The sequence below is a fragment of the Hyperoodon ampullatus genome (genome assembly GCF_949752795.1).
Source record: "Hyperoodon ampullatus genome assembly, chromosome: 3".
NCBI classification, from domain to species: domain Eukaryota; kingdom Metazoa; phylum Chordata; class Mammalia; order Artiodactyla; family Ziphiidae; genus Hyperoodon; species Hyperoodon ampullatus.
In genome coordinates, this window is record NC_136916.1 from 172,040,729 (window position 1) to 172,068,633 (window position 27,905).

At 43.4% G+C, this 27,905-nt stretch overlaps 1 protein-coding gene across 2 annotated transcripts in view; it reads left to right on the plus strand.

The window, feature by feature from the left end:
* Nucleotides 1–27,905, plus strand: part of AK7 (adenylate kinase 7) — a gene marked incomplete at its 5' end in the record, with an annotated part of 53,685 nt that overhangs the window by 14,007 nt on the left and 11,773 nt on the right. For both annotated transcript variants that reach the window (XM_079700019.1, XM_079700020.1), the window contains 9 exons: nt 1,145–1,239; nt 5,692–5,802; nt 9,393–9,473; nt 13,808–13,896; nt 15,802–15,892; nt 16,722–16,799; nt 17,913–18,062; nt 21,418–21,546; nt 23,726–23,858. In XM_079700019.1, coding sequence (XP_079556145.1) covers nt 1,145–1,239; nt 5,692–5,802; nt 9,393–9,473; nt 13,808–13,896; nt 15,802–15,892; nt 16,722–16,799; nt 17,913–18,062; nt 21,418–21,546; nt 23,726–23,858 — 957 coding nt within the window. The remainder of the gene's footprint in view (nt 1–1,144; nt 1,240–5,691; nt 5,803–9,392; nt 9,474–13,807; nt 13,897–15,801; nt 15,893–16,721; nt 16,800–17,912; nt 18,063–21,417; nt 21,547–23,725; nt 23,859–27,905) is intronic.

Here is a 27,905-nt window from a genome sequence, read left to right on the forward strand (position 1 = left end):
CCCAACGCATAAGCTGCTCTCCCCCAGCCAGGGAGAGTGGAGGGGGAGGGAATTACTTCCTTCTGCAAGCGCTTAAGCTAAATAGCACTGCTTTATGTGAAATCATGAGAGGGCCTTGCCCATAAAAAAGAATGAAATCATGCCATTTGCAGCAACATGGATGGACCTAGAGGTGATCATACTAAGTGAAGTAAGTCAGACAGAGAAAGACAAATGTCACATGATATCACTTATATGTGGAATGGAAAAAAATAATGTGAATGAACTTATTTACAAACTGGAAATAGGCTCACAGACATAGAAAACAAACTTATGGTTACCAGACGGGGGAAGGTAAGGAGATAAATTAGGAGTTTGGGATTAACATATATATACTACTATATATAAACTAGATAAAGAGCAAGGATTTACTGTACGACACAGGGAACTATATTCAAGGTCTTGTAATAACCTATAATGGAAAAGAATCTGAAAAAGAATATATTAGATATAGATATAGATAGATATAACTGAATCACTTTTCTGTATACCTGAAGCTAACACAACATTGAAAATTAGCTATACTTTAATTTTTTTTAATGGTTAAAAAAAAAAAAAAGAGGGCCTTGCTTTCTGATCTGGGACCTCCCACTCCATTCTCCATGCAGCTGGAGGGGGGGCATAGTAGGGAGACCACAGGCCGGGCAACCAGGCTTCCTGGATCGGACTCTATACCACCACCTCCCTCCGTGATCCTGGGCAAACTGTGCCTCAGCTCTCTTAGAAGGTAGAAACAGAGATGAGAGTATCTATCCCCTGATGGTGAGAATTCGATAAAGCCCATGAACTGTTCCCATCCGTGTCAGCTATTATCAGTATCACAAGCCCTCCCCAAAAGTGAAAGCACAGCGCTGCAGGCCAGGAAATAGGAAGGGACTGAAGATTTGAGCTGGGCTCAGAAGAGGTCGGGTGGCTGGAGGGGGGCAGCCAGGGACAAAGATGGGGAGGGGACAGTGAAGCATCAGAGGGGATGCCCCCCTGGTGTAAAGCCACTACTCCTTGAAAGAGGAGTCACTTCAGGTCTCGCTGGTAATTAAAAGTACACATGATTTTAAAACACGTTCTAAATGGATCTAAGTAACTGCTCCGCTTTTTGGCCCTACAGCCCTGAATGAAGAAATCAGCCATTTCGAAAAGCGGAAGGTGTTTATTTTAGTGTCCACGGTGATGACCTGGGCGCGGTCCAAACCCCTGGACCCAGTAAGTAGTGTGCTGGCTTTTCTTTTATGCAACATTTCACCCCCGATTCCTTGTAATCTGCACGCGAGAACTTTCTACAGTGGATGGTGTATTCTTACACTCCTGAACCCTACCCCGTAATAAGCACTCTGCAGAGTTCACAGGCTCAGAGAACACTCCATTCTAAGGGGCCACATTGTTTTACATGCCCCTTAGAAAAAAAAAGGAAATGCTGCCTAGTCAAGTATAACAATGCTTATCACTTTTTTTTTTTTTTTTTTTTTTTTTTTTTGCGGTACGCGGGCCTCTCACCGCTGTGGCCTCTCCCGTTGAGCGGAGCACAGGCTCCGGAGGCGCAGGCTCAGCGGCCATGGCTCATGTGCCCAGCCGCTCCGCGGCATGTGAGATCTTCCCGGACCAGGGCACGAGCCCGTGTCCCCTGCATCGGCAGGCGGACTCTCAACCACTGCGCCACCAGGGAAGCCCCCATATCACTTTTTATTTTAAATGTATTGAAAGCCCTCTCTTTTAGACTTATTTAGACCTATATCTTTGTCATATACATTCCTGTGCATACATTAAAAGGAAAAATATAAGCAAAATACGGTGGTGATAGTATTCCCCAAACTTCTTCAAACTCAGAGCCCAGTTTCTCTGAATCACACCTGCATTCTGTCTGTTTTCACACAATAACTTAGTATAAAACCTGAGTCATGTCATTCATCTCTAGGTAGTTTCCTATAAAGCTCATGGTTATTATTTTGCAAAAAAAAAAAAATGGATTCAGGGTCATTCTTCTAGTATTGCTTATTTTCTCCCCTGAGACCAGATTTCCATTTGTGTCTCTGCCCCAGTGCCTCTGTGCCTATGAACTACCTTTTCCTCTCAGTGCTGAGTCACACTACAATCTTTTTAAAGACATCGTAAAAGGCAATTAGACCAACATGCATAGTACCTAACTCAGTTTAAGGATGACAGGATGTGCTCAAGGTGACCCGAAGGTGACCCAGGCTCCAGCGAGGACAGCACGGATGCTTCTTGGCTGAGTACATTGTGATAAACCATTGATGACAAGACACATTCTAATTTCAGAGATGTTAAAATGTGGGGAAAAAATGCACAGTGGACTAGACTCAATGGAATACATTATTTATAATAAGGAAATATTTAGGGATTTATCAGACTTATTGCGTCAAAGGCCATTTGTTTGTTTAATTTTCTCTCCCTCAGTGGACTGGGAGGTCTTTGAGGGCAGGGACCAGAGGTTTCCTGTCCTTTTCTTATAAAGCTCTCTCACCTATTCCATTTGGTTGCTATCATCTCAGGAAGCAGGCCAGTCACTTTATTCCTGTTGAAGTTCTATCCCTCAAAGAGTCTAGTAAAGTGTCTGCTACAAAACAACCATTGGTCATTTGACTGGCTGATCATTTTGCTGGCCTGATAGATCATCATCACTCCTTCAGTTATAAACTAACTTGTACTGACTTAAGCAAAATGGGGATTTATTGACTCATATAACTGGTAAGTCCAATAATGGACTTCAGGCACAGCTGGATCTAGAGGCTTAAAAAGTGTTCTCAGAACTAACCTACTCTTTTTCTCGATTCACCTGCTTCTTTTCCTCTCTGAGTAGGCTTCATTCTCAGGTAAGCTGTCCCCTCCTTCTGGCCCCCAGGAGCTCCCAGGCTTACATCCCTAGAACTTCAATTGTCTTTTCCATTTTGACCATGTCCCAACCCAGCCCTGGAATATGCTGTTTTTCCAGGTCTTAGGTCACAGGCCAAACCCTAAACCAGTCACTGTGGCCAGGGAAATGTAGAGCTCTGATTGGCCAGACCTGGGATCATGTACCCACTTCTAGAGGCAGGGATGATCACCCAGCCCTGACCTCGCAGTCTAGATCAGCAAGCAACCTTGCCCTCTGCTTCCCATTGGGTTTGGCCAGTGGGAAGCGCCAGTGAAGGATGGGGAAAATGAGAAGACTGAGGTCACGGTATTATCCCTCCAACTCCTTTCTACCCAGTTGCTACTGGCCAGCTGAGCCCTTCAACCAAAGTCACTGCTCCTGCCAGGCAGCCCTCTCCACGCTGCTCACCCCCAGGTCCTAATTATCACTTGCGCCCTCTATACTCTGGGACCTTGGAGTGGTACTGAGCACCCTGTTACTGACTCCAGGGTATGTGATTTCCCTATACCTGCCCACATCTTTGTAAATAGTCCTATTATTAAACCCTCAAATTACCCGTGTTGAGTGTGCTATTTCTTTCATGCGAGGACCCTGACTGATGCTTTATGGTTCACTGAAATCAGCTGAGCTTGTGAAAAGTCATGACTTCGTAATGCAACTCAAAAGAGAAACGTGAATACTAGATTGGGGTAGATGCTGCTGTTTTCCAGTCAAACAGCCATCCTCTTGTCTTCCCATCAGAGTCCTGATTTGTTCAGGTGTCCACGCTGCCCACGAGACCCAGGGAAGGAAGTCTCTATCCCCAGCTCCAGGGGGAAAAAATCCTAATTAATTCAAATGAGCCATTGCCTCCTTCCAGTCCAATCTCCAAAAAACAGCTTAAGTGATCTTGTTAAAATATAATTCAGGGATTTCCCTGGTGGCGCAGTGGTTAAGAGTCTGCCTGCCAAACCAGGGGACACGGGTTCTTTCCCTGGTCCGGGCAGATCCCACATGCCATGGAGCGACTAGGCCCGTGCGCCACAACTACTGAAACCCCCACTCCCTAGAGCCCTCATGCTGCAGCTACTGAGCCCACACACCGCAACTGCTGAAGCCCACAAGCCTGGAGGCCGTGCTCCACAATGGGAGAAGCCACCACAGTGAGAAGCCCATGCACTGCAGCAAAGAGTAACCCCCGCTCACCACAACTAGAGAAAGACCCAACGCAGCCAAATAAATAAATAAAATATAATATAATTCACATTGTGTTAGAGTCCTGCTTAAGACCCTTCTATGCTCCTAGAATGAATCTAAACTCCTTCACATGGTCCACAAACCCTGGCAACCTGGCATTGCCTACCCTTTTTCTTTTTAAAGGTTTTTATTTTAAATATTTATTTATTTATTTGGCTGTGCTGGGTCTTAGTTGCGGCACATGGGATATTTAGTTGTGGCATGAGGGATCTAGTTCCCTGACCAGGGATCGAACCCAGGCCCCCTGCATTGGGAGCGTGGAGTCTTAAACACTGCACCACCAGGGAAGAACCCTGGCATTACCTACCTCCTCCTCTACGAATCCCCAGCTTGGCTCCAGTCATTTCAGCCCTTCTTCCCATTTCTCAAATCTGCAATGACTGTTCTACCTCAGGGTCCTCATCCTTGTGTTTCTTCTGCCTCTCTGATTAATTTCGTGTAAGCCCTGGACTCAGATGCTTTGGGCTGGTTATTTAACTTATACCAGTGTGATGTGATTGAAAGGCTCCTGACTGGACTGTATATTTTAGAAATCCTACTCCAAATAGGACCTCTAAATCTGGATGGATTGGGGGGAAATCACTCTGTATCATGGATCTCAGTTTCTCCCTTTGATTCTCCAGGAAGTTTTTATTTAATTGTCCTTCCACGGGAGGAGTGTACAGCAGGGTGAGTTGTGGAGAGACTGAGTGATGAACAGCTCAGTATAGGGAAATATTTTCCTTTTTCTTTCCTGATTCTTAGGGCAAACTGATATCTTATCTGATGAAGCCAGTTTTTAAAGCCTGAGACAGAAACTTGCACATGGTATGTTCTCATTAATGTGGGATGAATTTGAGGGAAAGAGGCAGTGTGGAAAAGAGAAAAAACACACATAATTTAGATTTTAAAAATGAGGGCTTCTCTGGTGGCACAGTGGTTAAGAATCCGCCTGCCAATGCAGGGGACAAGGGATCGAACCCTGGTTCGGGAAGATCCCACATGCCGCGGAGCAGCTAAGCCTGTGCGCCACAACTACTGAAGCCCGCGCACCTAGAGCCCGTGTTCCGCAACAAGAGAAGCCACCGCAATGAGAAGCCCGCGCACCACAACAAAGAGTAGCCCCTGCTCGCCGCAACTAGAGAAAGCCCGCGCGCAGCAAGGAAGACCCAACACAGCAAAAAATAAATTAATTAATTAAAAATAAATAAATAAATAAAAGAACTAAAGACTTTTTTTTTAAAAGACACATTGAAAAAAAAAAAGAAACTACACACATCGCAAGAACTATTAGGAAATGGGTTTTTTAATGCCTTTATGGAATCACAGGGACAATATGTCTCTACAAAATAAAAGAAGACATTTAAATTTTTTATTTTGTTTAAATTAAGTTTAAATGATAGAATCTGGCTAGCTAAAACATTTTCAAGAAAATTAAATCACTATAAAAATAAGCAGTAGTTTTTAGAATGCTTTATTTGAGCTTAAAGGAACATAGTCTCCCTAGCATCTGTGGGCTTAGCAGTTTCTGTAGCTCTAACACATGGAGTCTGGCCTTTTTTCTCTCATAGGATGATTCTGAGATTCCATTTACTGAAGAGGATTATCGAAGAAGAAAGCACCATCCTAATTTTCTGTACCACATCAATGCTGAAAAAATGGTTCTCAAGTTTGGGAAAAAGGTAAGTCTCGAGTAGTAGAACCTTTAGGGTAAGAAAAGTTCTTTTGGAAGCAGCTTACAATGCACATGGTCAGGACTGTCCCACATACTCTATGTGTATCATGTCAGCTCGCTCCCCACCTCTGTATTTAGTTCCCACGTCCTTACACCCACAGAGCTCCGAGCTTCAGGCTCCCCCAAGAGGCACTGTCCCAGGTCCTGCCCCACGTTCTGTTCCAGCCCCCTAAGATGGAAGCCTTGTATGGAGTCCCCAGCAGAGCTCAAGCCCTCACCTCCTAAGGGGTCTGTAGGTCCAAAGAGTCCCTTGGTCCAGAAGAGGCAAATAACTGAGAGCGGGAATGGGGAAGAGGGAACCACATTTTCCCTTCTTCCAGACTCTGTCTCACTAGTTTCTTACAGCAACTCTGAAGAGTGCATATAAACCTCATCTTACAGGGAATTCCCTGCTGGTCCAGTGATTAGGACTCAGCACTTTCACTGCTGAGGGCCCGGGGTTCAATCCCTGGTCAGGGAACTAAAATCCCGCAAGCTGAGCAGCCAAAGTAAATAAATAAAAATAAAAATAAACCTCATCTTACAAACAAGGAGACGGAAACTTCCAGAGGTTAAGTAACTCGCTCAAGGTCGCATAGCTAGGATTTGCTGAGCACTGTGCTGAGCATTTCTTAGCCTCATCTGATCTACTCCTTGCAGCAACTGTCTCGTGTACATACATAATTATTCCCATTTCACAAATGCAGACACTGTGGGAAAGAGCAGAGCTGGGATTCAAACCTGGATCCATCAGATACCAAAGCCTGTGGCTTTTGTTCTTCTTTTCTCCTGACTCCAAAACTCCGTCATTCAGTAGAGTTGATCCTGACACATCCATGTCACTGATTACTGACACACCTCTAGCTGGGAAGTTCACGTAAACAAAAAGAATAGCTTATTAGCCTTCTGTTGCAGCAAAAGTTATCATTTTGAAATCCATATATTATAAAATTGTTTTACTTCTCTTATCTTTTATCAAAATAGATGACAGGAATGCCCTGGTGATGAATAAGTAGTAACAACTAAAAATTATTGAGGGCTTGCTTACCATGTACCAGGCACTGCACCAGAACTATTACTTACAGTACCTCACGTAATCCTCCTATATCTCATTTGTAATCCTCACAATTCTGTGAATTAAGTGCTATCATCATCATCTTCATTTAACTTAGGTAGAATTTATACAGAAGCCCTAAACCTCTAAAGGTTCCATCCACTGCATTTTTCCCATTATCCGAAGACCTACAGTAATGATATGTAATGATAGTTCTAAGATGACACCTAGTGGTCTCAGAGGATATTACAGTAGGAACTTGGTCCTTAAATTCTGTCCTACTAGTAAATGTTTTCATTTTATTAAAAAAATTTTTTTTTACTTGGCAATACAAACACTGTGAGTATAAAATATTTGAGGGAAAAAACATGGGATTAGGCATTCTAGTCCCTTTTCTACCCATTAACTTATGACCTTAGCCAAGTCATTCAACTTTTGCAGTTAAATAAGTAAAATAAAGGGGTTAGACTAGAAAATCTAAATCTCTTCCAACTCCAAATCCTACAACTATATTGTTTTATTAAACTTTGAACATTGCCCCAAATAGAAAATTCATGATTTCTTGATCATTTATTTCAAATTCACTGATTGAGAAGGCATGATCACACATGCAGAAATAATAGATGTGAATGATAGTCTAAAATGGAGAAATAGGGAATTCCCTGGTAGTCCAGTGGTTAGGACTCTGCGCTTCCATTGCAGGGGCTACGGGTTCGATCCCTAGTCTGGGAACTAAGATCCCACAAGCTGTGTGGCACAGCCAAAATAAATAAATTAATTTAATTAAATAGAGAAATAGTGTCATCTTAATATCTTTTTTATCATAAAAACGTTAAATATGTCCCATGCTCTAAATTATATGATCAAAATTTGATTTCAAAAATTATTTTTTTAATCCCAAGCTTTCCTAATCACTCTTTTCTGAACAATTAATAAGATAAGGTTGATCTGGCCAACTTGGTCATCTTAATAACCCTTCTGTAACCTAGTGTTTTTCATCAAATAGGTAGAACCTTGGAAGGAATCATTTAACTCATATCCATTAAGTTCTTGCTATGTAACAGGCACTGTGGCTAAGAGCTGGCCTCACAGCCATGAACAAAACAGACGTGGTCTCTGCACTCCTGGGGCTGGCTGTCCAGTGTTCATCAACTGTCACCACATCTGCAGTAATCACATTTATATTTACATGCTATATTATAAACACAAGAAGGTGGACCAGTTTAGTTTTTGAGGCAAGTTCATAGGCTTTTTAAATCCTCTGGGGCATTTTCACTTATCACTTTCCCTAGGACAGGTAGGAAAAGCCAGGGGACTGGGTCACCTTGTCCTTGCCTCTCTTATCCACTCATCCAGATGTAGAGGAACGTAGGTCAATTATGATGATATGGTTCCTCCTCAGAAAGCTCACTCAGAGACCCCAGTTCTCTCATATCAGGGATGAGGGTGTGTGTGAGGGGGGATTTTCTGGTCTCTACTTGGGTTCCATCCTCAGTTCATGATTATCTCTTCAACTTACCAACATCCAACCTTCCCAAATCGAATCACAGTGGTGATGGAGGGTGTCTGTATTGATAATTCTACTTGTGACACCAACTACAGCATTCTAATTGGATGATGAATTAGCAAGAAGAGGCCAGTCAGAGCACACATATGCTCACAAATCACACTCTCTCAGGTTAGATTAAATCCCCAATGTAATTAACCAAAGATTAAAAATCTCAAGTGGGACGGCTCATGAGTCAAATGTTTAATGGAACCTAAACAGATCTCTGTTGGTCATTGCACCTTTTATACTTGGACCTCACATTAGCAATACAGAAAAAATTGCACCAGCCATTGCATGAGTCTCTCTGGATGGTTAAGTTAAACATCATCAAAGCCACGTGATTATTGGATTATGAGAGTGGAGAGCATCAGAGGAAGAGAATCAGTGCCCAGGTATCCCTAAGTATTACCTCCGCCTTAAGCTTTTCAACAGGCCCAAAAGCCTGTTTCTACACAGTGTAGCTGCTAGTACCTTGATGACAGTAAAAAATAGTTGAGTATTGAGGCAAATTCTCCCAGCACCTAAAACTCCTCCTGGATGAAGGGAACTCCATGTCTATTAAAATCCTCATCTTAAGGCCCATCACCAAATTCCTTGGTTCTATGTATGTCCCCCTCCCCTACTAGGTAATTAAAGACCATCATGGAAGGACAGATTTTTACATCTTCCTTTGCCTTTAGGTGCCCGGCATAGCACTTACAGGTGGTAAGTCTTCACAAATAATAAACTCTGGCTTTCATTTAACTGAGTCCCAATTAAATTTTAATAGTGGTCAGTGGGGTTGAGTTCCCCGCCTTTTAAGCGATACTCTTTTTGTCCTAAACAGTACATGAGGAGCTTGAAAGAGGTGATGAGACTTACTGAAGTGCTCATTTAAAATAATCACTAAAAATAATCTGATTCAACGTGGTTCATAATAATATATTTAGCTTTTTTCTTGTATTTTATCTAATAGGTCAGAAAATTTGCCACTTACGTAGTTGCTGCCGGACTTCAGTATGGAATGGAAGGAGGCATCTTACATGCTTTTTTTAAGGTATGACTTTCCATGACTATAACTTTTTTTTTTTAAGTATTTTACACTACGGTTACACAATTCGAAGGTTATATACTGGCTAGGCCCGTTTAATAGCAGAAAGTTAAGGAAAATATGGATGTCCAACATAACTACCTCTTTTTCTTGTATTTCCCACTCTCAGAATAATAAAGAAAAAATGGATCTCCTTTCATTCGTGAGACAAATGTTGATCCAGTGCCTACCATGTACCAGAAACCATTGTAGATACTGGGAACACAACATAATAAAGTCCCTGCCCTCGTGGAGCTTACATTCTAGTGGGTGGAGAAGAAGAGTGATAGATAATAAACAAGTTAGCCAGTAAACAGAGTATTTCAGAGGTTAAAAAATAATCTGGAAAACAATGAAGCAGAGAAAGGTAGATAGAGCATGTGGGGCTAGGGTTGGGGGGTTATGTCTTTATATGATGGTTGAGGAAGGCCTTTCTTTTTTTACTTTATTTTATTTTTATATTTATTTTACTGTAGTATAGTTGATTTACAATGTTGTGTTAATTTCTGCTGTACAGCACAGTGATTCAGATATATATATATATATAAATATATATATGTATATATATAGATAATCTTTTTCATATTCTTTTCCATTATGGTTAATCACCAGATATTGAATCTAGTTTCCTGTGCTATACGGTAGGACCTTGCTGTTTATCCATTCTGCATATACTAGTTTGCATCTGCTAATCCCAAACTCCCACTCCATCCCTCCTGTCCCTTGGCAACCACAAGTCTGTTCTCTATGTCTGTGAGTCTGTTTCTGTTTCATAGATAAGCTCATTTGTGTCATGTTTTAGATTCCACATATAAGTGATATCATATGGTATTTGTCTTTCTCTGTCTGACTTACTTCACTTAGTATGATCATCTCTAGGTCCATCCATCTTGCTGCAAATGGCATTATTTCATTCTTTTTTATGCCTGAGTAGCATTCCATTGTATATATGTCGCACATCTTTATTCATTCATCTATCGATGGACATTTAGGTTGTTTCTACGCCGTGGCTATTGTGAATAGTGCTGCTATAAACATAGGGGTGCATGTATCTTTTTGAGTAATAGTTTTGTCTGGATATACGCCCAGGATTGCTGGATCATATGGCAACTCTATTTTTAGTTTTTTGAGGAGCCTCTATACTGTTTTCCATAGTGGCTGCACCCATTTATATTCCCACCAACAGTGTAAGAGGGTTCCCTTTTCTCCACACGCTCTCCAGCATTTGTTATATGTAGACTTTTTTTTTTTTTTTTTTTTTTTTTGCAGTATGTGGGCCTCTCACTGTTGTGGCCTCTCCCGCTGCGGAGCACAGGCTCCGGACATGCAGGCTCAGCGGCCATGGCTCACGGGCCCAGCCGCTCCGTGGCATGTGGGATCTTCCCGGACCGGGGCACAAACCCGTGTCCCCTACATCGGCAGGCGGACTCTCAACCACTGCGCCACCAGGGAAGCCCTTTGTAGACTTTTTAATGACGGCCATTCTGACCAGTGTGAGGTGGTAACTCATTGTAGTTTTGATTTGCATTTCTCTAGTAATTAGTTGAGCATCTTTTCCTGTGAAGAAGGCCTTTCTAATGATGTGACATTTGAGCAGACAGTGAAAGGCAAAGGGGAGCCAGCTAAGTGGATTCCTGGGGAAAGGCAGTGGGCCCTGCAAGTGCAAAGAACCAACGCAGGGGCTTCCCTGGTGGCACAGTGGTTGAGAGTCCGCCTGCCGATGCAGGGGACACGGGTTCGTGCCCCAGTCTGGGAGGATCCCACATGCCGCGGAGCGGCTGGGCCCGTGAGCCATGGCTGCTGAGCCTGCGCGTCTGGAGCCTGTGCTCCGCAACGGGAGAGGCCACAATGGTGAGAGACCCGCGTACCAAAAAATTAAAAAATAATAAAAAATAAAATAACCAAGGCAGAAACGTGCTGGCTGGGTTAAGGTGCAGCAAGGAGACCAATGTGGCTGAAAGTGCTGGAGGATGGGGGGTGATGGAGTCAAAGAGGTGATGGAAGAGCCAGGTGGATCCCAGCTTTGTAGCCCATTGTGAGGGTTTGGGCTTTTATTCTGAGTGGGTTGGGAAACAGACTATTTTCAGCATAGAAGTGGCCTAATCTGTCTTAAGTTTTCAAGGATAACGTTGTTCTTCTGCTGAGTTGAGAATGTACTTACTGTAGGGGGGCAAGAGCAGGGTAGTGCCTAAAACCTGGGTGGAAATGGTGGAGATACTGAAGATTGTTGGGATTTGGGATGTTTTGAAGATGAAGCCAATGGGATTGGTTCAAAGCTTGGATATAAGGGTGACAGAAAGAAAGTAAAAGGTGACTTTAAGGATTTTGGTGCAAGTAACCGGAAGTAGGGAGTTGCTGTTTACTGAGCTGGGGAAAACTGGGAAGGGACAGATTAGGACGAGGTATGCAATCAGTGGGAAGTTCAGGAGCTCAGCTTAGACATGTTGAGTTTGAGATGGCTGACATCCAAGTGTCAACACTCAGCAGGGAGGGACATTGCACTGGAAGGTGGGAGGTGTGTTTGGAGATTATGGAGGTCGTCAGGACTAGAGTTATAACCTTGGAAGCCATCAGCATATGGGTGGAATTTAAAACCATAAGACTGGATGGCATCACCTAGAGAATGAGTATGGAGAAGAGAAGAGGTCTGAGGACTGAGTCTTGGGACACTCCTATAGTTGGAGATTTACAAGGATATGGGAGGGAGTCGGGAAAGGCAGCTGAGGAGGCGTTCCCAGTGAACCAAGAGGGGAGTGTGGAAAAAGACACGTGAAAGAAGTGTTTCTAAAACAAAATAATGACCAACCATGTCACACACTGCAGATAATCAAGTAAGATGAGACCGGAGGATTGACCTGGATATTTTCGGAATCAGGTAGAACAAAAGCCTGATATGAGTAGGTTCAAGGAGGGAGCACGAAGAGAGGAAGGGGAGACGGTGAGAACAGAGGAGCTTTCTGAGAGATTTTACTGTAAAATGGGGCAGAAAAAGAAGGCAGGAGCTAGACAAAGAAGTGTCAGGAAAGGGTGGGCTGGTTGGGTTTTTAATACAAGAGATATGACAGCTGAAGAGCATGAGCTAAAGAAAGCTCTTTCTCTTTGTCCATGCTCAGTTCCCTTTTACCTACCTGACCACCGGAGGCTGGCCTTCCAGGCCTCTGCCCGGGACCCTCTTATCTTCTCCATCTATACTCTTTCCCCGGGTTGGGCTGTTCAATCCTATGACTGGCGCCAATGACCCTCAAACATCAGTCTCCAGCGGGACTCCCTCTCCTTAGTTCTCACTCTGCAGATCCATCACCTCAACTTGGATGTTTCACAAATCCAAACTACATCGACAATCACCCCCATACCTGCAGCTCCTCCAGGGCCCCACCTTAGGAAGTTGGACCACCTTCCACCCAGCTGCACCAATCAGAACCCAACTCCTTCCTCTTTCTCATCCATCTCAAGATCCCCAAGTCCTCCAGAGACAACCTCCCCAATACCTCCCTTCTCTCCAACCCAACGCCTCCAACTCCCCACCCAAAGGCTAGGAGAAACCCTCTCTTGTCCTCAGCTGTCATGACCTCCATCTCTTCATTTAAACTCTTACTTCCCATCAGCCCTTCACAAGGCAACCAAAGCAAATCCAGTGATGTCACTTCCCTGCTTAAAGCCCTTCAATGGTTTCCCCAAGTCCAAAATATCTTACAAGAGCCAGTGGTCTGCTGTGGCCCCACCCCTACCTCTTTCACTCTTGAAAAGCGATATAAAATCATCTAGTACATGACAGTTAAACAGTACCCAGACTATCTATTTATTTACTGAAATATTTAATGAAGGGAAAAGACAAGGATTTGGACTCTGAAGATCAGGGTTCAAATCCAGTCAAAGGGACTCATTGGAAGTGTAATGTCCTGGAGGATACTTTATCCACTAAGCATTTCATCTACAAACTGATGATAATTACCCCCAGCCAGTGGGGGTAATTTTAAATTTTAATTCTCACTTTTATGAGAATTAAAGACACCATGCATACTAAAGTATTTTCTTTCTATGTAGATGACCACTAAAGACAGCTGATGAGATTATGATTTCTTGAAAAGTATTTCAGCCCTGAGGTTGCACTTTATTTCTCTTAATAGGATTTGATCAGCAACTAAATCTCATCAGAACTGATTTACAAAACATCTTGAGGCTATTATTTCATCGGATAGATAGATCTTTTTGGATGCCTCTGACTATGGCTCTGTCTGTGAGCTGTAATAGTCAGGCACACATAACTGGGGAAAATATGCTTTTGCTTTTCTTTCTTTTAGCTAGCTTGGTTGGGTGAGGTCCCTGCATTACCAGTTTTTGGAGATGGAACAAATGTAATTCCAGCAATTCATGTTCTTGATCTAGCAGGGTAAGTATTCTACCAGATATATGACTTCCCGAGAATTAGCTGACTACCGTGCTTGTTTCTTACCGAGTGCTAAGACCCCCACGTGTATTATTGTATTTCTTCTTCACAACAACCCTAAGCAGAAGGTACTTTTATCATCTCCACTTTGCATCTGATGAAATAGTGTCCATCACCTAAATGCTCCACACTTCTGATAGCAAGTTCAAGTTCACCTTTTAGAAACCTTACCAGCAGAATAGCATGTCTTCCAATATGGGAAATGAACTCTTTATATGCATTCTGGGGACCTGGTCCTTTGTCCCAGATGAGATTGATATGTCCAGCCCACCAACTTAAATTCCAGAAATCTGTGAACTATAAACCAGAAGCTTTTTTTCTTTTTTTTTGTGGCAATTGTTAAGTGATGTTAACACGTGTTTTTCAGACTCACAGAGTATCCCCAGGTCCCCTTCTCCTTCTTTGCAGACACTTACTTAAACACTAAGTCAAAGATAAGTTTCACTTTATTTGCAGTTCATTGCTTCTACATGTCGAGTTCCAGGGGCTTTATTCTGTCAACCCCTCGGCTCACCCCACAGGAGGGAGCAGCACCTCTCTGAGATTCTTTCTGGTTTCTAGATTCCCCCCTCTTTCTCCCATCCACCAGCCACTATTAAATTAGTCTCAATCCCAAGCGGATTTACAGATTTACTGGGAAACAATGAAGCTTAAGCTTCAAGACCCTCCCCTGCATGGGTCCCTTGCATGACCCTAAACTTCATTTTTCTTATTGTTCTCAAAGAGGGATCCCCTAAGTTGTCTAAGCTTCAGACTCCACATAAAACCTGGATCTGCTCCAGCCAACATTGACACTGGACACGGCAGGGCTGACACAGACCCTTTTTGCCTGCAGAGATTTTGCATGATTACATTATCAGGTTTTAAAGTTGTGAAAGAATCATACATTATTAAATTAATTAAATTATTCCCATTACACAAGGACTCGGGGGCCCTTGCGGTAGCATTTTTTTCCACAAGCTTCTTGAAGACTGTCAACTATTTAACAAAGAAAGAAGCTACAAGAGGAAATGTTCTGTGAAATTAATATAAAACAAATATGAAATGGATATTTAGACAGGTGCGTTTGCTTTATTTTCGTTTGACTGAAAAGGAAGCTGAGATGGAGGTAGAATCTACAGTCTTGGGACAGTTTTCCATTCACTATTGTTTCTCTGGAACTTTTTTCATCTGTATTCCAATCCCTGTCCTGCCTCTCACTAGCTGTGTGAATTTGGGAAAGTTGCTTAACCCCTTTGGGTCTGATTTTCTCATTTGTGAGATGCGGATGATAATAGCCTTACCTGATAGGGTTGTTCTGAGAATTCCACGGGGTAACACCTGGAAAGCCCACAGCACAGGCCTGACGGGGTTAAGCCCTCAGACACGTTGGCCATCATTCATAATTAATCCAGAGTAGGAAATCTAAGCCACTCCGTGCTGTGTGACTTAAGGAGCCACAGCTTCTGTGAATCTGTGTTTTACTTTGTGAAACACCTTCCCCAAAGCATTGTTTTGGGACTTTAATGAGCCACTGGGTAAGCGGACTTCATCAACGCAAGTCCTGTCGGGGCTCAGCTAACTCTTGTACTTGGGGCGAATCTGGAGCCAGGTGGACTGGCTTCCAATCCCGGCCCTTCTACCTTCCCATTAGCTCTTCAGCCCAGGAAATGTCACTTAACTCTTTACCAGCTTCCTTCACTGTAGAGTGGGGACCATCATCCCAACCCTGACCTTGTTGGAAAATAAGATAATTGCTAAATCACCAAACCCAGCATCTGGTCCATGGGGGTGGCATCCATTGAATTCTATTTACTACATCTCCTTTGTTTATTCCCTCTGGGGATGATGTTCCCTGGCGGTCTGCAGAGTGATACAGAACGTCATAGACCATGTGCCAAAGTTCCATTACCTGGTGGCTGTGGACGAGTCAGTTCATACTCTGGAAGACTTTGTCAAGGTATGGCCATGTCATCCCAGATTGGATGGCATCTCTTAAATCATTTTACCCTCCCCCCTACCGCCCTCGCCAAAGTATTATAATTATGGGATCAGGAGTGCTAACAAGACCGGGGACTCCTAAAATACAATATCCTCAAACCCAAGCTTGCTATTTGTATCTGCAGTATATGTATTGGGAAATTACAACCACAATGTTTTTTTCTCCAGTATATGCACAGAGGGGAGCAAAAAAAAGTCTACTGTAGGACTCACACACACACAAATCACACACCGCACTACTAAAATCTATCTGTGACTTGTTCCCCAAAGTACTCATATGGTCAAGTTCACCAAACCTATGGCGGCTTCCAGGAGCTCTGGGTCTCTGAGGGTCCCCTTTCCTATCTGGGCTGCTCTGGCTAAAGCCACCTGTCACCTTATGGCCCAGCCGGCCCAGCCAGTGTGGCCTTCTCTCACCCTTTCCTTGGCCACCACTACTAATTCTTAAGATTTGGCTCAGACATCTTCCTCTGCACCCTCCTGGCTCCATCCCACCTCCCCCGTGGACAAGCCCCTCTTTTCCAGACGCCCAGCATCAGACAATACACACAAGCATCTGTCTCTCCCTTTTCAGACCGGGGGCCCCCTGAGGGCAGAGATCGGGCCTTATTCATCTCTGTGCTCTTTAGCTACATGTGCAACAAATACACCAGTGAACACCCTCAGTGCTCTCCCCAGTTGCTTGGCAAATTTTTTTTTTGTATTCAGTTATGTTTATATTCATTTGAGAAATTTTATATTGAAACCTTACAGGTCAACCAAATAATATTTCTATTTTTCTCTAACAGTGCATCAGTAAAAGTACTGGCCCTGGGAAAATCCAGAAAGTACCCAAAGAAAATGCTTTCCTAACCAAGGACTTAACCGTTAGTATATAAGAGATTCTTTTTTTTTCTACTCTTGTCCTAAAGGTGTTGGTTCTTGAGGGATTTGGAGTCAGAAGACCTGGCTTCCAAGTTCCTTTCACCTCCTCCTGCACAGCTGGCAGTCTTAGCTATCGCAACTTCCTCTTCAGCTCTGTGAGCCTGTGGTTTTTTGTTTTTTCTTTTTTTGAAAAACCCTCCGAGGTTGTGGTCAGAAAATGTATTTGAAAGCTGTCTGTTGTGTAAAATGCTCTACAAACACTGGGTGTTGCTTTCTTTGGCCTCTTTCAAAAATTCAAACAGGAGGCTGAATTTCTGATTCCATCACAGCAGCAACGAAAGTACAGTTTTAGTCATACAGTGCATTCTTCCAGCTTGTTTTAGAATATAATATGTTTAGGAATAAATTGCAACAAAACGGTGCATTGGAACATGTTTCTGAAAGAACTGATATCATTGGTTGCCTCTGAGGAGCAGAACTGGGTGGGTGGAGATGGGGACCAAAGGGAGTGCTTTCCCCTCTACTGTTTCTTTTTAATTGAAGTCTAGTTGATTTCCAATGTTGTGTTAGTTTCAGGTGTACAGCAAAGTGATTCAGTTATTCATATATATTTGTTTTCCAGATCCTTTTCCCTTATAGGTTATTACAAAATACTAAGTAGAGTTCCCTGTGCTATACAGTAGGTCCTGTTGGTTATCTATTTTATATATGGTAGTGTGTATAAGTTTCCCCTATACTTTTTGTTCTTTTGGATTTTGAACCGTGTGATTGCACTACTCAAAAAATAGGTAGTATTAAAATTTGTAAAAAAAAAAAAAAAGGAAGAAGGAAGCCTTCCACTTGGGCTTCTAGTATCTCCCTACTCTTTGAGTTGCTTGTGTCACTGTACAAGCCAGGTTGCTGCCCACCACAAGAGTGCAGATGTGAGGGAAGTTTAGGGTCACAGAGTCTCACAGCAGGTGCTCTGTCAAAACTTAGAGCTGCCTTCGTTGACGGCCATGTTTAGTGAATGTGTTCATATTTTTTTCTTCAGTAACTTCAGTGATTTGGGTTTGTTATAACTCTCAAGTGGTGGGGGGGAAAGGACAAATCTCTAATGTTCCTTTATCTCTTAGCAAGAGGATATTGACCATTTACTGGTCAATTTGAGAATGGAAACACTCTTTGTGAAGGAAAAGTTTAACATTCGATGGTTCGCCCAAGCAGGATTTGTGGAAAATATCAACAGTATCCTCAAAGAGTACAAGCAAAGCAGAAGATTATTGGTAACTATAACCACTTCCTGTTTAAACGTCTGATTTAAGCAAAGTAAATGAAACTTTTGGTGTAATTACACCAATGAAAGTACTTTTTCAAATGTCTGAATTTCTCAATTCAAGTTCTTTTTCAATCTTTTTTTTTTTTTTTGGCCACACCACGCAGCTTGAGGGATCCTAATTCCCCAACCAGGGATCAAACCCGTGCCCCCTGCAGTGAAAGTGTGGAGTCCTAACCACCGGACCGCCAGGGAATTCCCTCAAGTTTTTTTTTCAAATCTGACCTATTGCCCAGGCCAAAAAAATCTACCTCTATATTCTATTGATACTTGCCAATCGAATATTAAAAATTTTTAAGTTGACAGAGATGATTGTTATGCTTGACACAAATTGAACATGATAGTAAGCCCCAGACTGACTGTCACAGAGTTGTCCCTATAAGGGAAAATGTCTGGTACCTTACTGGTCTGCCTGTTTCACCCCGGGTATACATCTGGAAAAGGGTAGGTAGCAGGTGGGGACATCTGATGATTACTTTGATCTTTTCTTGTTGGCCAGGGGATTTGCCAGTCATTTTAATCACCACAACTTTTCATAGATATTCTTATCTACATATATAGATGAGGAAACCAAGGCTCAGAAGATGGAGCAATTTCTTCAAGGTCACACAGCTAGTCAGGGATTCAAATTAGCTAAGATGCCAATTTAGCTAGAATGGCCTTACTCTGGGAGCCTCCACACACCCCTCTCTGAAATCAGGTAAATGCAGCACTTGCCCACATCTTTGGATTTATCCCAGGGAGGCATTCCAAAGATGAGAGTAAATATGACATGAGAAGGCATTTTGAAAACTATAGTCTATGAGTAACAGGTGCCATCATAGTTGAATTGCCATCGTGCATGGAAATACTGCATAAAAGCAAGTAGAGTTGCCATTGTATCCTAAGAACAATATTCTCCTGAAAAGCATGCCTTGTTGAGAATCAGTAAAAGATGTGCCACTTTAAAAACTAGAAAGAAAAAATTAAAAAAAAATTTTAATTAAGTAATTAAAAAAAAAAAGATGTACCACTTTACAAAAGAAACAATGACCCGAGACTTCCCTGGTGGTTCAGTGGTTAAGACTCTGAACTTCCAGTGCTTCCATTGCAGGGGGCACGGGTTTGATCCCTGGCTGGAGAACTAAGATCCCACATGCTGTGTGGCACGGCCAAAAAGTTTTTTTAAAAATTAAAAAAAAAAGAAACAATGATCCTTTTAAGCATCTGAGACACCCACGATGGCTCTACTTGGAGGCTGTCCCGAGGCACAGAGCAACCTGAGAGGTTAGACTAGTATTGTCATTTGTGGGTCAACGTAAAACAACACCCAGTCAGAGTAGAGATGGGACAAGACACCTTAAAGAGACCATATGGTTCCTGATTAGCAAAACTGGACAGGACATGATAGAAGGAGTAAGCATATCTAAAAATTAAACTGAGTCTATCCATCCCTGGGGGCATTGGTCAGCTTGGCAGCATAGAAGAGGAAACACGACCAAGGACAATGTAGACAGTGCCACACCAGTGACATCCAGCAAGATGGAGCCTCAAGCCAAGGGCCTCCACAACTCCAGTTCCTTTAGCAAGGCAAAGTCATCCCTGTGCAGAGACAGGTGCATCCAATCACCTTGACCTAACACCATTCAGCAGTCCATTCATCCAACTCTCCATGGTCTGATCAAAGCTCATCAAGCTACTTTCTAAATGTGTCTGCCTTGAGGGGTAAATGTGCCAGACACGTGCACTTGGAGTGTTCTGAGTTCAGTGGCAACCCTACTTCTCATTATAACTGAATAAACCACCATTCTGGTTTTGTACCCGGATGAGGTGAGCTTACCCCAGGAGACAGATCCTCCCTTGGTGTGTGGATGAAACAAGGCACATGAACCTGCCCAGTTGACAGCCGGACCTCAGGCCTTGGTGACTGCACCATGCCTACCTCGGAGCCCAGCCCTGTCCATCAATACTCAGCTCCAGAGATGCTCTCCTGACCGCTGCCACCCTCCACTGCCCGCCGTCTTGGTCATTGCCATCACCCTGAGAGAGCCTGTCCCTAAGCAGACAGGGTTGTTCACGCCCACCATGCCTCACCCAGCACCACTGCAGTAGCCCTCCTCACTCCCTTCACAGCCTTGGCTTCCTCATCTGACAAATAGTAATAATAACAATAGTAGTAGTAATAATAATAATGTTAGTAGCAATAATAACGATAACCAGCTCTGTGCATGCAAGTATGTAGTCTTTAAGCACATGGACACTCTGTCCATGGAAATGCTTTTCAATGGCATGATTTAAAAAAAAATTTTTTTTAAATTTAAAATTTAAAAAATTTGGGCTTCCCTGGTGGCGCAGTGGTTAAGAGTCTGCCTGCCGACGCAGGGGACATGGGTTCGTGCCCCGGTCCGGGAGGATCTCGCATGCCGCGGAGCGGCTGGGCCCATGAGCCATGGCTGCTGAGCTTGTGCGTCCGGAGCCTGTGCTCCACAACGGGAGAGGCCACAACAGTGAGAGGCCCGCATACCACAAAAAATAAAAATAAAAATAAAATAAAATAAATTTAAAAATTGCCTTGCAAAATACCAGGCTTTAGTTTCACAACTGTTTGGACCATTTTGAAAGAAATGACTATTTGTCACTGATGTTTTTATTTCTATTAGAAATAAACAAACATTTGCTCACCAGTTATGAATGTGATGAGCTTCTAGAAACTTTTTTTTAAATGAGTGCATTTTTCAGATGTAGAGAACAAACGTATGGACACCAAGGGCGGGAAAGCAGGGGGTTCAGGGGTGGGGTGGTGGTGGTAGAATGAACTGGGAGATTGGGATTGACATATATACACTAATATGTATAAGATAGATAACTAATAAAAAATAAAATTAAAAAATGAGTGTATTTTTAAAAACTAGGATAAATTAACTGTTTTCATTTATTTTTTTATTTTTATTTATTTATTTATTTTTTTATTTTTTATTTTTTATTTTTTTTTGCGGTATGCAGGCCTCTCACTGTTGTGGCCTCTCCCATTGCGGAGCACAGGCTCCGGACGCGCAGGCTCAGCGGCCATGGCTCACGGGCCCAGCCGCTCTGCGGCATGTGGGATCTTCCCGGACCGGGGCACGAACCCGTGTCCCCTGCATCGGCAGGCGGACTCTCAACCACTGCGCCACCAGGGAAGCCCGACTCTGGGGTATTGATGGAGGAGTGAGAGTCAGCCTGCAGGATCCCGAGACTTAAAAGGGCTGCGACCCTTGAAATAGCGAACACTGTCTAGCTACAGATGGTTCAGAGCTCCCTGTATGATGCTTATTCTCCTCTTTTAGCCCATCAAAATTTGCATTCTTGGCCCTCCTGCTGTGGGAAAATCCAGCATCGCTGAAGTGTTGTCCAAATACTACAAACTGCATCACATTAAATTGAAGGATGTCATTTCCGAAGCCATAGCAAAACTGGTAACACTTTTAACTACTTTACTGTGAATTTTTATATTTTAAAAATGCTTTGTCTTAGTCATAATTAAGAAATCACTAATTTTCCATGGCATATCCTACAAAGAGATTTGTTATTTTAATTGGATTTTGTTGTTGGCTCCATTATGGAAACACAGAAACCCACATGACTTTTCCTCTGGAAGCGTCTTTCATGGGTCGCCCTTAAAATTTAGTCTTTCTCCAGCTGTTGCTCAAAATATATCTTGCATTCTCTCTATTGACTGGAACATTTTCATTTTTTTCTTTATTCTTTTTTTTTTAATTGAAGTATAGTTGATGTACAATATTATATAACTTACAGGTGTACAGTGTAGTGATTCACAATTTTTAAAGCTTACACTCCATTTATAGTTATTAAGATGCATTGTCTACATTCCCCATGTTGTACGATATATCCTTATTGTAGTTTATTTTATACCTAATAGTTTGTACCTCTTAATCCCCTCCCCCTACCTAGCCCATTTCCCCTTCCGTCTCCTCACCAGTAACCACTAGTTTGTTCTCTACATCTGTGAGTCTGCTTCCTTTTTGTTATATACACTAGTTGTATTTTTTAGATTCCACATATAAGTGATATCATACAATATTTGTCTTACTCTGTCTGACTTATTTCACTTAGCATAATGCCCTCCAAGTCCATCCATGTTGCTGCAAATGGCAACACTTCATTCTTTTTTATGGCTGAGTAGTATTCCATTGTATGTATGAGTATGTGTGTGTATATATATATATATATACACACACACACACACACCATATCTTGTTTATCCATTTATCTGTTAATGGAAGTTAGTCTGCTTCCATATTTTGGCTACTGTAAATAATGCTGCTATGAACTTTGGGGTGCACATATCATTTTGAATTAGTGTTTTTGTTTTTTTCGGATATATACACAGGTTTTTTTTATTCTTGATGTATTTCTCAGGGTATTATCAGACCGTTTATCAACAGCTTAAAAAAAAAAGACTATTTTCTTAGTGCAGTTTTAGGTTCACAGCAAAGTTGAGAGGAAGGTACAGAGATTTCCCCTACATCCCCTACCCCTTGCACAGGCAACCTCCCCCATTATCATTAAACCCCACCAGAGTGGCACATCTGTTACATCGATGAATTTATATTCACATATCAGATCACCTAAAGTCCATAGTTGACATTAGGGTTCACTCTTGCTGTTGTACATTCTATGGGTTTGGACAAATGTATAATGAAATGTGTCCACCATTATAGTATCATACAGAGTAGTTTTTTTTTTTTTTTTTTTTTTTTTTTAATTAATTTATTTATTTATTTATTTTTGGCTGTATTGGGTCTTCATTGCAGTGCACGGGCTTCTCATCGCCGTGGCTTCTCTTGTTGTGGAGCAAAGGCTCTAGGTGCGTGGGCTTCAGTAGTTGTGCCTCGAAGGCTGTAGAGCACCGGCTCAGCAGTTGTGGCACACGGGCTTAGTTGCTCCGCAGCATGTGGGATCTTCCCAGACCAGGGCTCGAACCCGTGTCCCCTGCATTGGCAGGCAGACTCCTAACCACTGAGCCACCAGAGAAGTCCCCAGAGTAGTTTTCACTGCCCTGAAAATTCTCTGTGCTCTGCTGTCCCTCCTTCTCCCCAAATAGCTGCTTTTTATCATTTTATTGGGAATGGTAGGTACTGAGGTACATTTCCAAAGGTGATTATTAAAAGTCTTGATTTCTACAAAATGTGTGCCCCCCAAGTAAGATCCAACCTGATACTTGGAAAAGTGTTGATTCTTTTTTGTTTGTTTGTTTGTTTTTTGGCTGCATCATGCAGCTTGCAGGATTAGGATTACTTACCCAACCAGGGATCCAACCTGGGCCCCCTGCAGTGGAAGCTCGGAGTCCTAACCACTGGACCACCAGGGAATTCCTAGAAAAGTGTTGATTCTTAAGTAGTTCTGGCGTTAGCATAGAAGTAGATTATTCTCCTAAAATAGAGTAAGAAAACCCCCGAGGCTCTTATCTGTCTTCGTAGATAGATAGACGCATCCTGACCACTTTTGCACAGCTGTCCTTGAGCACCTCCCTTGTTTGGGTACCAGCCTTTTCCAGGATCACTCACCAGATGATTTATGAGCAGCCAATCAATGCAGGGCATCATCTGATTTGAATATCCCTGTGGTATGTAGGAGGCGATCATTACACCGAAGGATGTAGGGGAAGGAGGAGAAGAAGAAGGTGAAGAGGAGGGAGAAGAGGAGACCGTGGAGGATGCTCAGGAGCTCTTGGACGGCATCAAGGAAAGCCTGGAGCAGAATGCAGGTAACTGCACAGCACACGCTGCACTGCTTCTGTAACGGTGGGATTTATTTCCTTGTTATAAAAAACTACTTGTTTGCTATTAAAAGTAAAGTACAGAAATTATAACAACCACACACACACACACACACACACACACACACACACACAAAATCATTCACTATCTCAACCCCGGGGAAAAAAATCCCCATTAACATTTTTTTTTTTTTTTTTTTTGCGGTACGCGGGCCTCTCACTGTTGTGGCCTCTCCCGTTGTGGAGCACAGGCTCCGGACGCGCAGGCTCAGCGGCCATGGCTCACGGGCCCAGCCGCTCCACGGCATGTGGGATCTTCCCGGACCGGGGCACGAACCCGTGTCCCCTGCATCGGCAGGTGGACCCTCAACCACTGTGCCACCAGGGAAGCCCCCCACCATTAACATTTTGTTGACTATTGGTTATAAGATGGGAAAGAATTACCTAAGTTTTAAAACAATCAAATGTGTAGTCATAAATATTTATAAAGCATCAAAAAACATTAATTAAAAGGCAAAGGGCAAATCAGGAAAAAGTATTTGCCACCAATATGACAAAGAGTTAATAGCCTTCATGCATAAAACGCTCAGGCAAACTAATTAGAAAATCATTAAGTCCTGAAGAGAAAAAAAAAAATGGATGAATAACTTGGACCAATAATTAATTCATTCAGGAAGCAATACAAATAAATAGAAAAATATTCTTGCCCACGGGGTAATTTTAACCAGTTTGCTGAACACATGCATCCCAGTAAGGTGTCCCTTTAAACTCAAACTCTGGACTCATCCTTTCCCCACCCTTGGGTGGAATTTCAGGCTGGTCCCACTGCAGCTCTTAGATAATAAGTAAGTGGGCTCTCTGTTTATTCATGCTTTCAGAAGTCCAATCCAATCAAATAATCACAAACGAAGTTTTGAACTGAGATGTCTTTAAGGGAGCTTGCCACCCAGCAGGAAAGCAGTCAGCAGCAGTTATGAGAAAAATAAAACCACTTCATTTTTACACCTAGATAGTTGAGAACCTCCATCAAACTGGTAATACTGGCATTGGCTATAAACCAGTCCAACGTGTAAGCAAGTTTGGACTCTTACTCAATGGAGAATTTCCCCACCTCCCATCCTCTCAAGCACATTTGGTTTCCTGCCTCTTACTTCTCCCATCTTGCTGGTGGCTGTCTCTGATCCTCCAGGGTTGGGCTGGGGCCAGTCGGGGTCAGGGAAGAAGGACAGAGGTATAAACTGGCCCTCCCCCTGAGCACCGCCCACTGCATTCCCCTCCCCCTGAGCACCGCCCACTGCATTCCCCTCCCCCTGAGCACCGCCCACTGCATTCCCCTCCCCCTGAGCACCGCCCACTGCATTCCCCTGGGGCCCCGCTCTGGCCCGCCCTCCCCTCTCAGGTGTTCTGGCACCCCACCCTTTGTCCCTCCAGGCCGTCGTCTTCCCAGCTGCTCTTGTCAGCAGTAATCCCTTCACACCCTCCTCTGAAGTCCTGTTTACCCCTTTTCCTCTCCTTCCCCCAGGCCACTCCAATCTAGCTTATGGGGTGGAGAAAATGTTTTTGTCTGCATACACTGAGCATTCACTTAAACCAGCTCATCATCTGAGTCTGGGTTTCTGCTTTGCTGTGGGCTGGGCCAGGAGGAGATGGAATTTGGAATCCCAGAGCAATTACCCAGAGGAAAAGGTACGCAGAAACATGCAGATCAACACTTTGAGATATGACACTGCCCCTGCCTCGCCTGTGACACTGGGGAATCACTATTTTGGTTTTAGAGTTTAATAGCGTCCTGGCTCCTACCTTTTGGGAGACGGGGAAAAAACCAAAATAAGACACTCCATTGGGAGGCCACCTGTGGAAGGAAGTCTGGCAAGGCCACGTGAAAGGGCAGGGGACTGGGAGTTTTAGGAATGCACAGGTGAATATGGCCATGTGTACACACTTTGTAAGCCTGGGGCGTAGGGCCAGAAACAAACATGGGACAGCATTTACTGACAGGAACATATAACTGGTCTCTGCAAGGACCCAAAAGTCTTATCCAAGGACTTTGTGTAACAGGATGACGTGAAGTACTGACTGGGCTCTTTTCATGTCCAGGGAGGTGACCACACAGAACAAAAATTATGGCTGAGAGCAGTCATTGCATCACCCAAGTTCAAGAAGGGCCTGTCCTTGGCAGCAGAGTCTGTTCTTCCCGCAGATGCAAGAGAGGCCAAACTGGGTCAGCAGCCTCTGTCTTCAGAGGGGAACGGGGAGGGAGGCAAACCTGCCTCCTGTCAGTCTGCCCTCCCACCCACTTCCTACAAGATGGCGATGGCGCAGTCAGTCCCCTTTACCTTAGGAAAGTACTTTTTTCTTCAAGTTTGTCCCAAACTCCTTCCTATTCATATTTACCTGAAACTAGAAACACGGACCCAGGTCACGTTGAAACAAAATAACACCTGTGAACCCATGACATTAACCTATGTAGAAATTTCACAGGACGAGGACGCAGAGGTTAGTACACTTCTCCCTCACGTGAACCAATGTGTCATCATGTGATTCTAAGGATTCCAGCAAGACAGATCTCACAATCCCACCGTGAGACACCTCCGTATCCTTTTCTATCCATGATTCCACTCCTGTCGGCCCCTGACCGTTCAGCCAAAATGGGGACTCGGTGAAATCACTAGAATGCACAGAATCCCAGTGGTTGGTGGGATTCCAGGTGATCATTGAACTAGTCTTTCAACTTTGCTGTGAGTTTGAAAATAAAAAGTTGGGGGGGGATGTATGTAAAGGTATCAACTTTTATGTTGATAGCGTAGTGTCTCTACTGTGTATGGATGATTTTAAAAACCTTGGTTGCAGCTATCTATTTTTAAACCAAGTTTTAGTAATTATGAATATGCATTAATATTAGCATTTTAAACATTACTGTTATTTGAAAGGCAGACTTAAAATTTTAAAAAAAGAAGAAGAAGCAGTGTGGTGTTTTAAAGGCCATCCAGCAGGGCTGTGCTCATTCACTTTAAAACAGAAGTGACCGTCCCCTTCCGAGATGCTCAACGCCGCCGGCAGCCAAGATCACAAGTGTATCTCCAGGAGGTCACAGTTCTCTAGAAAAAGGCGCTTGGGCTTGGCCCTTTGTGTCCTCACATTCCATAATTATCATAAACTGCTGCTCAAGCTCCCTTCTGGCATAATGAACACTTATTTCTAAAACAAATAGAAATGAATGGCAAAGCTCACTGCCTGAAATAAACCAAAGGAGGGGGCCGAAGCTAGATTTCCGAGTATGTGCCTTTCCCTACCAACGAAGCTTTTGAAAATTGAAGATAGAATGTTTAAATAAAAATTGTCCTTTGATATCAGTGTATCCCTCAGTAGGGCTCAGTAGTTGCGGCGCGTGGGCTCCAGAGCGCATGGGCTCGGTAGTTGTGGCACACAGGCTCTCTAGTTGTGGGGTGCGGGCTCAGTTGCCCCATGGCATGTGGGAGCTTAGTTCCCAGACCAGGGATTGAACCTGCATCCCTTGCATTGGAAGCCGGATTCTTAACCACTGGACCACCACGGAGGTCCCCCTTGACATTTTTTTTGTGTGTGTGCGGTACGCGGACCTCTCACTGTTGTGGCCTCTCCCGTTGAGGAGCAACAGGCTTCGGACACGCAGGCTCAGCGGCCATGGCTCACGGGCCTAGCCGCTCCGCGGCATGTGGGATCTTCCCAGACCGGGGCACGAACCCGTGTCCCCTGCATCGGAAGGCGGACTCTCAACCACTGCACCACCAGGGAAGCCCCACAAGAATTTTTGAGATCACTTTACTTTAAAAAAAATTTTTTAACATCTTTATTGGAGTATAATTGCTTTACAATGGTGTGTTAGTTTCTGCTTTATAACAAAGTGAATCAGTTATACATATACATATATCCCCATATCTCTTCCCTCTTGCATCTCCCTCCCTCCCACCCTCCCTATCCCACCCCTCTAGGTGGTCACAGAGCACTGAGCTGATCTTCCTGTGCTATGCAGCTGCTTCCCACTAGCTATCTATT